At 37.9% G+C, this 15,742-nt stretch overlaps 1 protein-coding gene across 6 annotated transcripts in view; it reads left to right on the top strand.

The window, feature by feature from the left end:
• Positions 1–15,742, top strand: part of LTBP1 (latent transforming growth factor beta binding protein 1) — a gene marked incomplete at its 5' end in the record, with an annotated part of 356,935 nt that overhangs the window by 214,322 nt on the left and 126,871 nt on the right. For all 6 annotated transcript variants that reach the window (XM_080684179.1, XM_080684177.1, XM_080684178.1 and 3 more), the window contains 2 exons: positions 359–461; positions 5,116–5,187. In XM_080684179.1, coding sequence (XP_080540305.1) covers positions 359–461; positions 5,116–5,187 — 175 coding nt within the window. The remainder of the gene's footprint in view (positions 1–358; positions 462–5,115; positions 5,188–15,742) is intronic.

The following is a 15,742-nucleotide window of genomic DNA, read 5'->3' as shown; positions in this document are numbered from 1 at the left end:
CCACTGAGAGCTGAAACTAACATTTTAAAGGTTTATATTGATCTTTTTTTACGTTTTCAGATTCTATTAAGAGAAAAAGGGGCTTGGAAACGTAAGTTTTATAAAGCGCTCTGAACAGTGACAGATTCTTGTAAGACTAGCAATGCCAGGAAGCTCTAGAAAATATGCCTGTTCATTTCCGTGTGGTCTTGATTCCATCATGCTGTTCTGTTTTGAAGTTTTAGAGGTGTTTTTCCCCCACTCTAATTCCGTTGATAACAACGTGACTGTTTTATAATGTGGCTGAAGCTCAGCAGTGCTCTGGAGCGGGGCGTCCTGCACTCAATTAACCTGCGTATTTCACACCCCATCATTGCAGTGTGGCAAAGCGCTCCCTGGCCTCTCCAAGCAGGAGGACTGCTGTGGAACTGTGGGGACCTCCTGGGGCTTTCACAAATGCCAGAAATGCCCCAAGAAGCCATGTAAGTGACATGTCATCTTTCCTTTGCAGGTTAATGTAGCACATCTGTTTCCTTACGATCACTATTTTAATGGTGGGACATTCGACTTTCAAAGAACTCTTATTGAATTGTAGAACATCATGCAAAAATTTGCACTTCCAGAAACCTTACAGGTCTGAGAAAAGTTTTATACGCATTCTGTTTTTAAAAAATATATTTTTATTGATTTCAGAGAGAAAGGGAGAGGGAGAGATAGATAGGAACATCAGTGATGGGAATCATTGATCGGCCACCTCCTGCACGCCCCCTACTGGGGATCAAGCCACAATCCAGGCATGTGCTCTGACTGAGAATCAAACCGTAACCTCCTGGTTCACAGGTCGATGTTCAGCCATCTGGGCCACAACTTTCTGGCCCCATTCTGTTTTTTAATAAGTACAGTTATGAGTTGCCTTCTCCAGTCAGATTACATATTTTTTGAAACGTCTTTTAAGAGTTGATATGCTAAATAAAACAGGCTCCATTTTCTCAGGTGAAGAGAAAACAGGATAGCTTTTAAGATGATAATTACATGTTTCAAATCCTATATAAAGTCAGCGCAGTTGTGATTTCTTAGGTTAAATTTCTTAAATGAAATTTTTACTAACAGCCACAACTTCTGTTGTAGGTTTTGTTATACTATAACTTTTCACAATTCACTTAAAAAAAAAAAAAAAGAAGCTCAAATGAAGAAATGATTGTTGCTGATTTGTAAAAAAGAAATTTATAGTAACTGGGCCCCAGTACGCTCCCCTTTTCTTCTTACTCATGCTTCTATACTATCACAGTTCTGGGTCACATGGCTGTTGACACTCACATGCTTTGATTATTCTATAAAATCTGTTCTTCGGAACCTATTGATTGGAATAAGTCCAGAACCACATCTTTCTGTTACCTTTTTCTCAAATATAGTTTTTATTTTTAGTTTCTGTATGTAGCATTAATTCCGGAAAACTGATTTCTAATACTTTTTTTTAGAAAAACAAAGGTAACTTGTTTTAAATGGAGTGTTTTTCCACTTATTCATCACGTTTTTGCCAAGGAGTGATACTTTTCTCAGTCATCTTTTTTTGCTTTGTATAACTGAAGAGTTTTATAGGTGTGTTTTTTAAAAAAATGTTTTACATTGCAAGGAATTTCTCATTTGTTTCAATTGAGTGATTTTTATTTGATTTGGTTGATATTCTCAAATGCTTTCGAAACCTCTCTGTTAAGTCTAGAATCTGCCACCTTGAAATCACTGTGGCTCCTTATGTCTGTCTTATAAACTATTCTCCCATCATAGTAACTTGTTTTAAATAATTGTCTCTCATTTAGACTTCCTTATCTCTCAAACTTGTGTGTTTTCTAAATCTCCTGAAGTTAATTTCACTTAGTATCACTGTTTTGTTGATATTCCTGCCTTCTTTTAGAGGACCAATTTGTGGAAATAGCCACTAAAGTTTCCAGTAACCTTTATTTAGGGAAAACGTCACACAAATAAGAACATTGAGTACTGCAAGGATGTCCCCAGTGGACTTTCCAGGCTGATTCGAAAATGATGGGCAGTGTGGATTTCCAGCAAGTGGGTTGGATGTGATGGTCCCTCTTCGCTGGAAGATCCATTTGCCTGGAATTATGTTGGGAACCTGATGGAAGGAGCATCTAGGAGACAGTTAATATGATTTTAAAGAGCCTGGAGTTTGAAGTTAGGTAGAACCTGTGTTAGACTCCCAATTCTCATTTGCTATTGAGTCCATTGGTCAGGAAAATGAGAGTCTGTATCTAAAATGTTGAAAATATATTGCTTTTTGTTTTAACTGCCTACCCTTCATTGACTGTGTATGTTTGTAGGAGTATTGTGGAGGGTGGTATATTTCCTGCTGCTAGATTTAAGGACTAAAGAAAGACAAACCCAGTTCTTACAACTTTGTTTTGTGGCCAAGTTTTTCTTTTCTTTCATCTTATACTTATTCTCATTTCTTCCTTTCTCTCTCTTCTATATATATATATATCTTTTGCTTAGTTTCTTCTCTTTTCTCTCTTTTTTCCACAACCCAAAGTTGCAAGACAGGGGTAACGGGAATCATAGTGTTTTTTTTTGTTTGTTTTTTGCTTTTTAATCCCTAACTTCCACTCCTGACCTTTTATCTTTCTTACCTAGAATTGTGCCACCTGGGTATAAATTCATCTACTTTATATGGTTTTGGTAGCTCTATATTTTAATGTTGATAATAATTTAGATAGAATGTGAAAATACAAAGTTGCTAACACTGTTAACTAAAGGCTGATGAAATAAATTCATATGTTGACTCATTTAATGTATAAAATTAAAGAGATTGATTCACTTGGGGATGGACAGTGTGGATTATGAAAGAAGTAAACCATTAGCATCTTGACATTTACTTCGTTTGTGCCCAAGTGACTCACTCCCAAGAAACACACTGGGGTCACATTCTTCCTGTGTCATGTATAAACTTTCCTCTCCTTGGTTGGTACTACCCTCTAAATCATACTCCTTTGGGAAGGGAACAGACTTTCCTTGGCTTTACATGCTATGGTTTTGTGTTCCATGTCTTTTTATTTTTTTACTCAAAATAGTCCAAACCTCAGTTTTCAAATGGCTTTTATTTAATGTTTGAAGTTTTTGTTTAGCCACATACAGAAATACCTTTCACTATGGATCAGTTTTTACTTTGAAATTTTAAATCCGCAGATGATTTCATTAAACAGTCTGTAATCTATTAAAAAATGTACTTAGCATGAGCAAGTCACTTGTCCCTTAAGAGATTTTAGAGGAAAATGAACATTGAATCCTAAGCTCAGAAAGACTTCAGGAGATCCTTTGCTCCGCCCCCTGCCTTTGCCTCTCATTTGCCTTTGAACAGTTCACAGACACAGCGCCCAGGATCCCTGTGGGCAGTCTGCTCCAGAAGGCTTTGTTGTATGGGAGAAGACTAGACGTGCAGTCAAGGAGGTGAAGGGGCAGCTCCCCCCATGCTGACCTCTCCCTTTAACTCACTACTCTCAGATTCCTCACTCTATCCATTTTCTAGCATTTGAAGGATCTGAAGATAGGGGAAATATGGCAAAGAAAGGAAATGAAGGAGGAGAGAAACAACACTAGTACATACCTTGTTCCATTAGTGCGGAGAATGCAAAATAATTTTATTTTCCATAAGATTTATTTTTTACTTCAGCTTTCCTTTTTTACTCCTTCTGCAGTGCGCTCTCTCTCTCTCTCTCTCTCTCTCTCTCTCTCTCTCTCTCTCTCTCTTTATATATATATATATATATATATATATATATAATATATATATATATATATAATATATATATATATATATATATATTTAATTTCTTTATTGATTAAGATGTTACATATGTGTCCTTATTCCCCCATTACCCCCCTTATCCCTCCCACTCATGCCCTCACCCCCCTGTTGTCTGTGTCCATTGGTTAGGCTTATATGCATGCATACAAGTCCTTTGGTTGATCTCTCCCCCTTTCCCTCCCCCTCCTCTCCTATCTTCCCTCTGAGGTTTGATGGTCTGATTGATGTTTCTCTGTCTCTGGATCTGTTTTTGTTCATCAGTTTATGTTGTTCATTATATTCCATAAATGAGTGAGATCATGTGATATTTATCTTTCTCTGACTGGCTTATTTCACTTACTTCTGCAGGTCTTTTTAGTAGTCTAACCTATTTTGATTATGGTGCATTTTGTATTGTTCATTATCTTTTTAATAAAGAATACTTTATTTCAGGAAATAACAGTGACATGTGCCATTGACATGTGGTCTTATCAGGCCCTTTTGCAGGCATTTGCGTACATTATCTCTAAACTCCACAACAACCCTGCCATGGTCGGTAGAGGTGATACTCGCATTGCACGGAGTTGCCATTTGAAGCCCAGGAAGGGTTGTTTCCCAAGGTTGCAGAGTATTGCTGGGCAAAACCTAGGTCTCCGTGGTTCCAGAAATTACGCTATTTCAACTCTGGTTTCACGTTAGAGTATCAGATTTCAGTGAGTAGGGTTTGATGACTGCAGCATTCATACCGCTGATGAGTTTTCCGAGTGATAAGTCCATACAACTGATCCCAGCTTCTTCTCCTCATCTCCTGTTCTTTCCGGAATTCATATTAGTAAGAATCAGCTCATAACTAGAATATGCTTTCCTGCAATTAAGGCGAGCAGACGATCCATTGTGTAAACTGGGACACTTTTGAGAGTGAAATGGAGTGCTAGTCATGAACTTTGCTGGAACATCAGGCATAACTCAGGAGTGTCCCAGGAAGACTAGCTTGTAGTCACCCAAACCCACAATAAGAAAATTCAAGCGCCTGTAGCAGTCGTTGGGGAGGAAGCGATCCTTTGTAACATAAATAAGGAATAACTGGAATAAAAGTCTTACGATTCTCCCATTTAACATAATCAGCATTTACCGACAAATAATTGGGACTATGTCTAATGCAAAATATGAAGTATACTGACAAACTAGGATAATGGGAAATAAATTAGTATCCATTGAATTGGTATCTTAGAAATGAGTAAGACCACTAATGCCTAAAGTGGCTCTGGTTATCACATATAATAGTTTAGGATTGTAAGAATTAAAACTAAGCACATAACAAAGAATTATTTCTTCCCTTACAGCTTATCATGGATATAACCAAATGATGGAATGTCTACAAGGCTATAAGAGGGTTAACAACACCTTTTGTCAAGGTAAGATTAACAAAACTCATCGGAATGGACTCACAGTTGTTTTGGCTTTTAGAAACCTGAGTTGTTTGGCCACGCTTTGCTCATTAGCCCAGCAGCTGAGGTCATACGATGACCGACCTCTTGCTCACTCCATTTAGCTGTGCGGAAATACAGGGGTATAGTGTAAGGTTGCTAGAATGGCTTCACTACCATGTAAACTTTATGGAACTTTCTTTCATTCTATTAATTTGCAATGAAATCCACAGGAGATTGGATTACATTATGGATCGCTTAGTGGTCTCCATGCTAGTCACCTTCCATCCATGCTTGGGTGCATGTGTGTGTACACACGAGCACGTGAAAGTGTACACACGAGCACATGCATGTACCTAGCAGTACTACTTCTTTGCTGACACATGATTGGGCAGCAGGGTTCCCTTTTTGCTCTCAGAGTGTTGCTGGCCACCTTGAAGTGTCTAGGTGTTAAACATCAGGGTGAACACACATTAGCCAGGTAGTAGGTAAAACTAGGTAGCTAAATGTGACAGGTCCTGAGTGCTTTTGCTCAATTTATTTTGAACCCACAGCAGAGTTGTACAAGCAGGGAGAGCCTCAGAGGTCATTCAGCCCAGTGTCAACACTTTGCAAACGAAGGACATTGACGCTCAGGCTGGTTAAGCGGCTTTCCTGTGGCTAAGTACATAGAACTGAGGTTGTAACTCAGGTGTCCCAATACCGAGTTTAGTACCCATTTAGGATAACACATTCTGTTTGTTATTTTGTGGGATGTGCACTTAATGCTCCTAATATCCCCTTATGTGTCCAGGATGAAAATGTTGCTATTAGTTACTGGACTATGTGTACATTGAAATAAACAGGAACAGCTTCCAAGAGACTTATTGAACCAAAATCCATGTCAAAAACGTAGCATACGTCTCCGACTTGTGGTCTGGGGCTCTGTTTATAAGACAGTAGATTAAGGTAATGTTATAAATTATAGAAATGGTTCATGTCAAAGAAATATCTTAATTAACTGAGAATTTTCTCGAGTAAATTATTCCATACTGCATCTGTGTAGCTTTTATGATTTGTAGATATTTCACTGACTTAAATAAATTTTTTGAAATGCACATACCATGTTTTTTAAAAATTTCACCTTAAAATATTATAAGCCCTGGTCATATATGAGGAATTTTGGGAAAGTTAGAATTACTGATCAAGGAGAGGATGTCCAAGGCACTTTTTGAAGAATGTCTGCAAACCTCAGTGACACAGGAATAGTGGATTAATCAACATTATGTGTGTGTCAGCAGAATTTAAAATATCATTGAAAGATTGTATTAAATGGATGAAAGATGAAATTAAATAGAAGGAAGAATGAGTAGGTTAAATAAATGAATAGATGGCTAAATGTATATACTACAGTGTAAACCAAGTTATAATTTCACAGATTTGGATAAAAATCTCTATAAAAAGCCCAACTCTATTTTAGGATGCATTAGTAGAAGCAAGAATGAGCAGGGCATTAGAAGTAATGACCTTGCACTCTGTCAGTCAGACCGAATTTGAGGTTTGGGTATTCGTGTATTCGAGTTCATTATCTTTTGGCTAATAAGGTCAACCAAGCTTGCGAAGGGCCTCAAAACCTGAGAGTGTTTAGCGTGGAGAAGTGCAGACCAAAGACAAATATAATGGCTGACTTATAAATATGCCTTAAATGTTTGTAAATACGCCTTTAAATGTTTGATTAACTGTCTTACAAACTAGACTTTCATGAGTTGCTTCAAGAGCCAAAGTCAATAGAATGGAGCAACAAGGAGGCATATTTAGAACTACAAGTAATCTCTGCTAAGGAATAGCATTCCCCAGCATTGTACTGAAAGGCCTTTGGAAGCACTGAGCTTCCTGCGCATAGACGTGACCCAACAGATACTTAACTATTGGCCAGGATGCTTTAGGGAATTTCTATGCTGTGCAGCACATGAGGTTAGATGACTCTTGGGTACACCCCAGTTCTCTGATGCTCTCATTACTCTGTCTCCCGGGATAGAGGTTGTGCATGAGAAGAAAGAAGCGACATCTTGGTGTGTCACACAAGTTTTAACCCCTAGACATGTAGTTTCCTGACGTCTCCTCTGTGATAGGCCTGTCTTCTAATGGCTAATTATTAGAAAGGCTTAAGAGTGACAGATGCTCCTAACTTCTCTGAGTGTTAAATGAGGAAGAATAGGAATGATTTGGAGGGTGGGATAGGATTTAGACATTATTAATCCCAATTAGAAACTGAAGCATAGAGAGAGTAACTTTCTTAAGGTCACACATATGAAAAGAAGCCCAGCCAGGATTAAATTTCCAATTGTTTCTATGTGCAATATGGCCCCCTTTACCATGTATACATATATACCTGTAAAGTATTACTGATGTGAATACTCACTAATTGGAACAGAAGATATGCCATGTATGCGGAACTTAATAGAAGTCAAAGCAGTTAATATTTATAAGGTTTTGTTTAATAACAAAGGATGATCATCTGATGTTCCTTCTACTGGCTGGTTCAAGGTTCTAAGAGTTCGTAGTTATCAAAATACTGTCAAAGTGGAAGTGAAAATTTGCAGGTAGCCACTTGCTATCTCATTTCACAAGTTAGAATGGAGAATCTTTTCAACAGTACTTGCTTGAGGGCTCCCCACCCCCTCCTGGTGTGGCTGGTATGAATTGGCCCTTAGCAAGTTTTGTTCACACTGAGCATATCAAATGGTCATTTGCACTGATGGTCAGTAACACCAAATCCTGGCTTATGTTTGTCTCAGGAGGATATTTGCAAAAACAGTGTTCTACTTTTTGGCACAGATTCTAGACTTAAGTATCACAGAAAACTCTATTTCACGGTGCCTCCAGAAGCCACCGCTAAATTACACTAGAAGACTGACTCCTAAAATATTATGATTTCATTCCACATAATCTGTTAAAATTGTTTCTGAAAGAAGGGCTTAATTTCACTCCCTTTGTGATATGATTGGTCAGTGAAATGAAACAGAACTTTCTCACATTACATACATACCCTCCGTTTTCCTAGAGCCTTGAAGCTTTTTGGTTCTGTTATCCTGCAGTTTTCAAAAGGAGCCCATTCAGCATCTAATTACTTCTGCATTCCACATTGTTCCTACAGTCTCACGTCTTCTCGGCTTACCAAGCACATTTAAAATTAAAGTGATTAATACCTAGAATGACATTATTTCCTCCAATGATACAACTTTCACTAATATGTGCTCAGTAACAAAGAACCAACTGTGCCCGAGTTAATTTGAGGAGCTTTCAAATAATTGCCCTCAAAGTTGGGTGTTTTTTTTTTTTTCCTTCTCTCTAGTGGTACTGCAATTATCTTTTCAGAGGAATGATTTATTACATATACACACATGGAGCTCTCAAACCTGCCCTCAACATTTTGGAGTTGTTATCATTTGCTTTGTTTCTCATAACAAACAATGCAGTTCTATTTCCTTGTGGATCGAGAGCGTCATTTGTCATTCCGTGACTATGCTACAGGTCTGATATTGAACGGGAATTAAATGAAATAATATATCACGGCGATGATAATAGGAACCTCATACGCTCATACTGCTTTACTTGAAAGCTAAGTTTCGCTCCAAATTTTGAATACTCTCTCTTATCTGTAACTTTGGTGTGAGCTGAGTTATTAAATTAGGTGTAAATCTAAGTTTTAAAAGCAGAATTTATTTCGGAAAGTACTTGGGGCTTGATCTATTTAGCAAAATCTTTTATTAAAAGCAAATATCTCTTTTTTGATTTACTAAAATCACTTACATGATGCAGGAGTGTTTAGGTATAAAATCAGCTTAGTATTATTTTCTACATTTTTGCATGTGTCCAGGTGCTGTGGGCAATGCCAAAATAAACAACTAGGTGGCGTCTACACTTTTATAATCCGGTGTATGTATATTCCATTTTCATAGATAATCTTGAGAAGTGTTAAAAATACTCAATACTACACCATCATTAATTGGCACAGGGCGCCTGAGCTGCAGACCAAGGATATGTAATGAACGATGAATAAGACATCGTCCCTGCCCTTGGATTTAGTATAATTAAATCACTTTGAATCAGCAGCATGTAATTTACTTTATTCACTGTCCCAACTAGCTGGGTTTTAGCTGGCTCCCGGGGAGCCCATTAAAGCAAATATGAGAGAGCTGTCCACATAACTTTTTTTTGGCGTCACTTTATTACACTGGTTATTATGCTTCAATATAACACATTTACATAACAGATACAGTAGGCACAATACTACTCATTATCACAACTTTCACCGTAGGGCTCCTTTTAGATAGCTCCTCAAAGTGCATCTGAAATTGAATTTTATTTGGCCCATAGGAAAGATAATGCACGTTGTTTTCAAGGGCATATCTCTGGGTCATAAAATGAGACTCGCCGATCTTGATTAATATTCCATATAAGTAAGCCATTCATGGGACATTTGGGTTATGAAGAGCTTGCCTGGGTTTTAGCTTGCATTTCAGACTTCTTAATGATTCCCTGAAAAATTGATTGTGACTGCAGTAGGGTGAGCACATGAAGGCTGGTCTTTGTGTGTCTTGAAAAGACTAGAAGTGCAGGTGAGTCCCTCAAAACCTACTTGGCTGGAGAAGAGAAGGTGGCCTGTGGCATGTGCTGGGTTAACACAGACAGGCCTGGTAAGATGAAGTGCTTTGTAACTTTAAGGCAAGGCTCCTATGATTGATTGCATGCGCCATGTACAACAGATAGAACAGGATTTGTGATGCATGCTGGGAAAACAGTGGCACTTCTTTTAACATGGAAATGTCCAAAGACCATTTATGACAACTCGCATATTTAAAAGAAAATGGATTTGTGCCTTAGATAAGAGTCATCATTTCATAATTAGTTTTGAAGGTATAATGTAAATATAGAAAGGGTTTTCCCCCCCATACAGTTGTTAGGTATATGAACTTACTGACATTTTATCAATTTCTGCACTCAGCATGGTTTCTTACATCCTATGTTTTCTTTCTGGGTTCTTGTTTTCTTTTGAGGTAGGTTTGCAAGATAAAATACAGGAAAGCAAGTAAAATTTGAATTTCAGATAAACAGCAGATAATTTGGGAGCATACTTATACTAACATGCATTCGTTGTGTACCTGAAATTCAAATTTAACTCAGTGTCTGTATTTTTATTTGCTAACTGTATATTTTTTTTAGATTAGATTCTTTAACATTTCTTTCAATGAGACTAGCTGAGAAGTGTGAATTTTATATGTCTGAAAACTCCTTTATATGTCTGAAAACTCTTTATTTTGAGTTCATTTTATGAGACTTGTCAGGTACACAATTCTAGGTTAACAGTTTTTCAACAATAATTTTGATTGTTATACCAATGTCATCTGACTCTTCTACCTTTTATACTTTTTTTTGTAGATAATCTGTCTTTTCTCTCTTTTGAGATGGTCTCTTAATTTTTCATCTTCTCTAGTTTTATCATGATGTGTCTCCACATGGATTTATCTGGATTTTACACAGTAGACAGTACATTGTCAGTATGAAGAATCATGTTTTTCCTCAAATTTGAAAAATTTGGAATATGGTGTTAAGCTAATGTGTATATATTGTAAACTCTTCTTTTTTGAGTATATCTAAAAGCTTTTCAGGAAAAAGCTTAAAATTATACCATTTGTTATTCACAGGTAGTTTCTTTATCTATTGTAAGTAAACAATCTATCAACATAAATTTATTGACCACCTGCCATTCATACACTTATTCATGTTACAGACATTTAATGATGCCTTAAGTAGGGACACTCTGAGCAGTATAGTGTAATTGAATTCTTACCCTTATGAAGATCGCTGTTCTCACACAGTTAGAAAACCAAGGTGGCATGTTGTATGAACTGAATTAAATGCTATACAATTTCAGAGGGAAGTTCCCATTTAGTTAGAAAAATCACAGATGCTATTTAAAAAACACATTCCTTTAAAAATCACACTGTCTTTTCTATTTATAAAATTCTTACCTGTTGCTTAAAATTTAGAAATGAGAGAAACATATAAAGGGGAAACATGAAAATTTCCATCATCTCCTACAAAAATTGATACATTTTGCTAGATTTCCTGCCAATCACACACACACACACACACACACACACACAAGAAATTTCATGGACAGCTGTGCAAACTATTTTTCACTTTATATATTACACTTTCTGATGTTATTAAATGATCTTCAAAATTACTGTAATGCTGCCATGGGATCTCAGTTAATGTTTAATGCATTTACCCATTCCCCTAAAGTTGGATTTCAGACTGGTTTCTATTTTTCCCTATTATAGAGAATGCTGTCAGGGTGTGACCAAGAACCTTTATGTGACCCTATGACTATGCTCAGTACCTTTATGGGACCCTATGACTGTGCTGTTTTCCAAGCTTTGCTTCATCCTGTGCCAATTTCCTTTAGAAGAGGATGTACCATTTCCCTTCCCACTCTCAGTAGAGTGCCCACTGACCATGTCCCTCCCCTCCTTCCTGATTTCCTTCTCTTTACAAATTGGAAAACACACAAGGGACAGTTAAACAGTATGTTTTCCTTCTCCAAGGACCTAGACCAGGGGTGGGGAACGTCTGGCCCGCTGTATCATTTGGTCTGGCCCTGCCAAGGCAACCGCAGGCAGGACTCAAATTCAATAAATCTAGGAGCTTTTTTCATAGCAACATAATTCTTAAGTTGATAATTTTGTGTGGCCTGTGAATGATGTTATAAATATCCAAATGGCCCTTAGCAGAAAAAAAGGTTCCCCACTCCTGCCTTAGACATTTCTATTTAGGCTTTCCCCAGTTATTTTATATTAAATATGGCTTCATCTTAAACTCATTCACTTGCCAAAGTGGCACATTCCTGGGGAGGCCTGTTCTGAATCCCTTCACAGAGCTGTCTCTACAGTTCCCTTCAGTTCCATTATCAATGGGGAATCGATTGCTGTGATGTTTGTTTCTTTCTCAGGAATATGGAATATAAAATAGGGAATATGTTTATGGGAGTAATGTAGGTGTAAAGACAAAACTTAGAATCCATTGTTCTTGCTATATATTTGGGAAATAATAGCAGAACATCAATAGGCATAAACTAAGACTGGAGTCAACCAGGCTTGATCATTTATTTCTTCAAGACACTTAAAAATGTTTAAAGTTCTTTTTATTTAGCCTACTGGATGGAGATTCAAACACTGCTCTGCTGTATTTAGTGATTTAATCCCAGGAACTGTGGGATACTTAATGTGAGGTCGAATCATGTTTTACAGTGGTCAGTGGCTAAGAGGGAATTAATAGACATTTCTCCTGTTTGAAGGGGCTATCTTACTGTTCAAGGCATCTTCTCGCAACTCCTGCTGCCATTTCTAGTTTAAATAGGCACATTCCTTTCAGTTAGAATTTAAACGAGTCTGATCTGGACCTGTGTGTCATATTTCAACATTTAAAAATCAATTTGGGACCCATTCCTCTTTATTTTAGAATCACTTTCTGATGTGTCCTCTTACTCAGCTCAAATCACCGGAATGGGATTCAAAAAGGAAATGTCTGTTTATTTTATTCGCTTTTCTTCAGGAAGGATAGTGGTGAAGTGAGTCATTAGCACATTTTATTTTTCAATAGCTCTTTGACCTTCATCTCTGGGGGCTGTAAAATCAATGGGAGAAGCCATGACGGATTCGTGTTACTGTGAATGTTTCAAGGAGAAATTAATGCAGTATTTGGTAGACTAGAGTCAGAAATCCAAGACCAACAGAGATGTGTGTGCCATTAGCATCTTCATTGTGTAGTACACATGTATCAAGAAATAAATACAGCTGTTCTCTGCATTCTGATCATTCTTTTGTCTTGTTACCCTGAAGAGGGAAGAATTCGAAGGAACGTAGTTGCTCCCACAATGGCTCACTTCCTCTTATGATAAAATCTATCATTTTATAATGATGGGATAATTACTGGTCAGTAGGGAGGCGGTCAACGCAAATATTACCATGGAGAGACCTGTACAGTAGTAGTTGTAGGGCCAGCCCCAGAGAGCAACATTTTAGGGATGTTGATAAATGGTGTGCAAAAATGGGTTCCATGGCCAAGTGTGTGGAACATACCAAGTTAAAAAACAACAACAAAAACAGGAGTCCATGTGCTTGTATTTGTAGAATACGCCATGTTTCTCAAATATATTTTGCCACAGAACCCTTCTTTTAGCAGAATCCTAACCAAGTAGTTTGTGTAAACTACTTTGGGAAAAATTGCTATAGAATGATGCCCTTCAAACATTTTTTTTCTCACTTATCTCCTACAGTAATTTTGAAAAACTTACATTTTTTAAGCTGACATCTACATTTTTCCTATCAAAAATTAAATGGGCGCAGTAGATTTATGTATGGTGTATTTATATTAGATATGTGCTTTAAACATATTTTCATCAAAGCCTCAGAGCTGCAGAGTTGGCTTATTCGGTTTACAAATTATGTCTGCTGTCCAACCTAATTGGCAAAGCCAGGGCTTCTCCTTCTTCTTCTTATTTTTTTAAATGTATTTTTACTGATTTCAGAGAAGAAGGGAGAGGGAGAAAGAGATAGAAACATCAGTGATGAGAGAGAGAGTCATTGATTGGCTGCCTCCTGCACGCCCCACACTGGGGATCAAGGCTGCAACCTGGGCATGTGCCCTGACCAGGAATCAAACCATGACCTCCTGGTTCATAGGTTGATGCTCAACCACTGAGCCATGCTGGCTGGATGAAGCCAGGCCTTTTTATGAAACAAATCAGATGTACCATTTCTTCTGTGGCTCTCCCTCTAGAGAGATATATTTGTCAACTGTTCATTTGTTTGGCGCCTTTGGGAATTTTACACAGTAGGGCAATGCACCTAGAAAACCTAGGAAGAAATCATTAATGGACAAGAGATGACTTGACTTTGTAAGGAGGAAGAAGGCACGGAGTCAAGGGAGAGACAGGAGAGGAAGATGGGCAGATGTGTTCTTAGGCAAATCACTTAGAAAAGGAAAATAGAAAGACCCAATATCTAAAATTTGATTCCCTTAATAGTATCCAAACAGGTATGTACCATGTGGAATATTGTTACGTGACTTCAAGGGTATGTCTATCCAATGTGCAGCTGCTTCTGTGGAAGTTTAAGAAATACATAATTCATTCTCTTTTTAGAGAACGAATTTCTCCTTTAGCTCAAGTAAGTGATCCCTATTCAAGAGCCAAAAGGTTTGTCTGGTTAGGGAAAGAATTTACCTCCAGAGATATTTCTTTCTGCTTTTAAGGAGAAGTTACATTGCTAAATTGTTTGATGGAATGTCTGTCCATCAGCAAACACTGAATATGCTCACAGTGGCATCACGAGAAAGCTTCATATTTTCACACAGCACAAAAATCTTCATGTGCTGTTTTCACCTTGGGCCTAATTCCTGTTGATTACGGGACATGTCTCATTTCCTGTATGAACTTGCGTCACTAAAAAGGCAGCAAATTATTAAACACACAGGATACATAAAAGTGTGTTTATTTCCCATAAGGGCACTTACGTTATTTATAATATATTATCCATAAATGTCACATTTTTTTTCCACCTTGGCAACTGGCAGACTATTTTGAAGTCAGAGTATTTAAGCGAGAAGTAATCATGGGGATTATCTGCTTCAACCCCCTTGTGTTATAAGAGAGAAACCCTAGATCGACAGAAATTAAGTGACTTGTTTGAGCTAACAATTTAGCATCCTGAGTAGACCAAAACTGGATTGTAGTGGGATAGTTTTTCCCATTAAATTTCCCCACTCCCCCTTAATTATTAAAAAAATATGATCTTGAACAAAATTATCTCTATCAGGCAGACATAATTATTGTGTGGCTCACCATCCCGAATTACTATGAAGTTCCTTGAAGCAGGGTGTGCCATACAAATATAAAGGGTGATGATGAGGGCTCTTGACTCACTAGATTGTTATTCCATTCCCTAGTACTGCAATAGGAAGGCTGTGTTATATTAGGTTATTTAATGAGTCTCTTGTTATGCATTTTTCCTAACTACTTAACCCCAGACTCAGGGATTTGGGAGACCCAGTCTCTGTTTTGCTTTTAGCTCAGCCTCCCACCTACCCTATGGCCAAAGCACTGTCTCAGAGACAGCAAGCGACTGTCCAGATGTAGAAAATACAGACATTGAGTCAAGTCCTCACATGTAACCATCACCCACCCTCACCCCATCATCTTCCTCAGACAGTGGTGCCTTTTGCACGTACAGACACTTACTTCCATCACTTCCATGTGAGTTTCTCAGTGAGGACATTGCCATTTTGGCAGAACAATTCTTTGTCAAGGGAGACTTCACCACACTTTTAGAAAGTTCTGCTTCCCAATGTCCACCCCTGTGTTTCCCCAGTCCTTGTGACAACCCAACATGTCCCGTAGGCAGTCACATGCCCTCCCTTTTGAGAATCACCAAGTGATCCGCCCTGAGCTAAAAGGGAAGCCATCTCATCAACCCGCAACTTTCCTATCGATATTTAC

Source organism: Plecotus auritus, assembly GCF_963455305.1.
Source record: "Plecotus auritus genome assembly, chromosome: 8".
Taxonomy (NCBI): domain Eukaryota; kingdom Metazoa; phylum Chordata; class Mammalia; order Chiroptera; family Vespertilionidae; genus Plecotus; species Plecotus auritus.
This window is presented reverse-complemented; position numbering and strand designations above follow the sequence as displayed.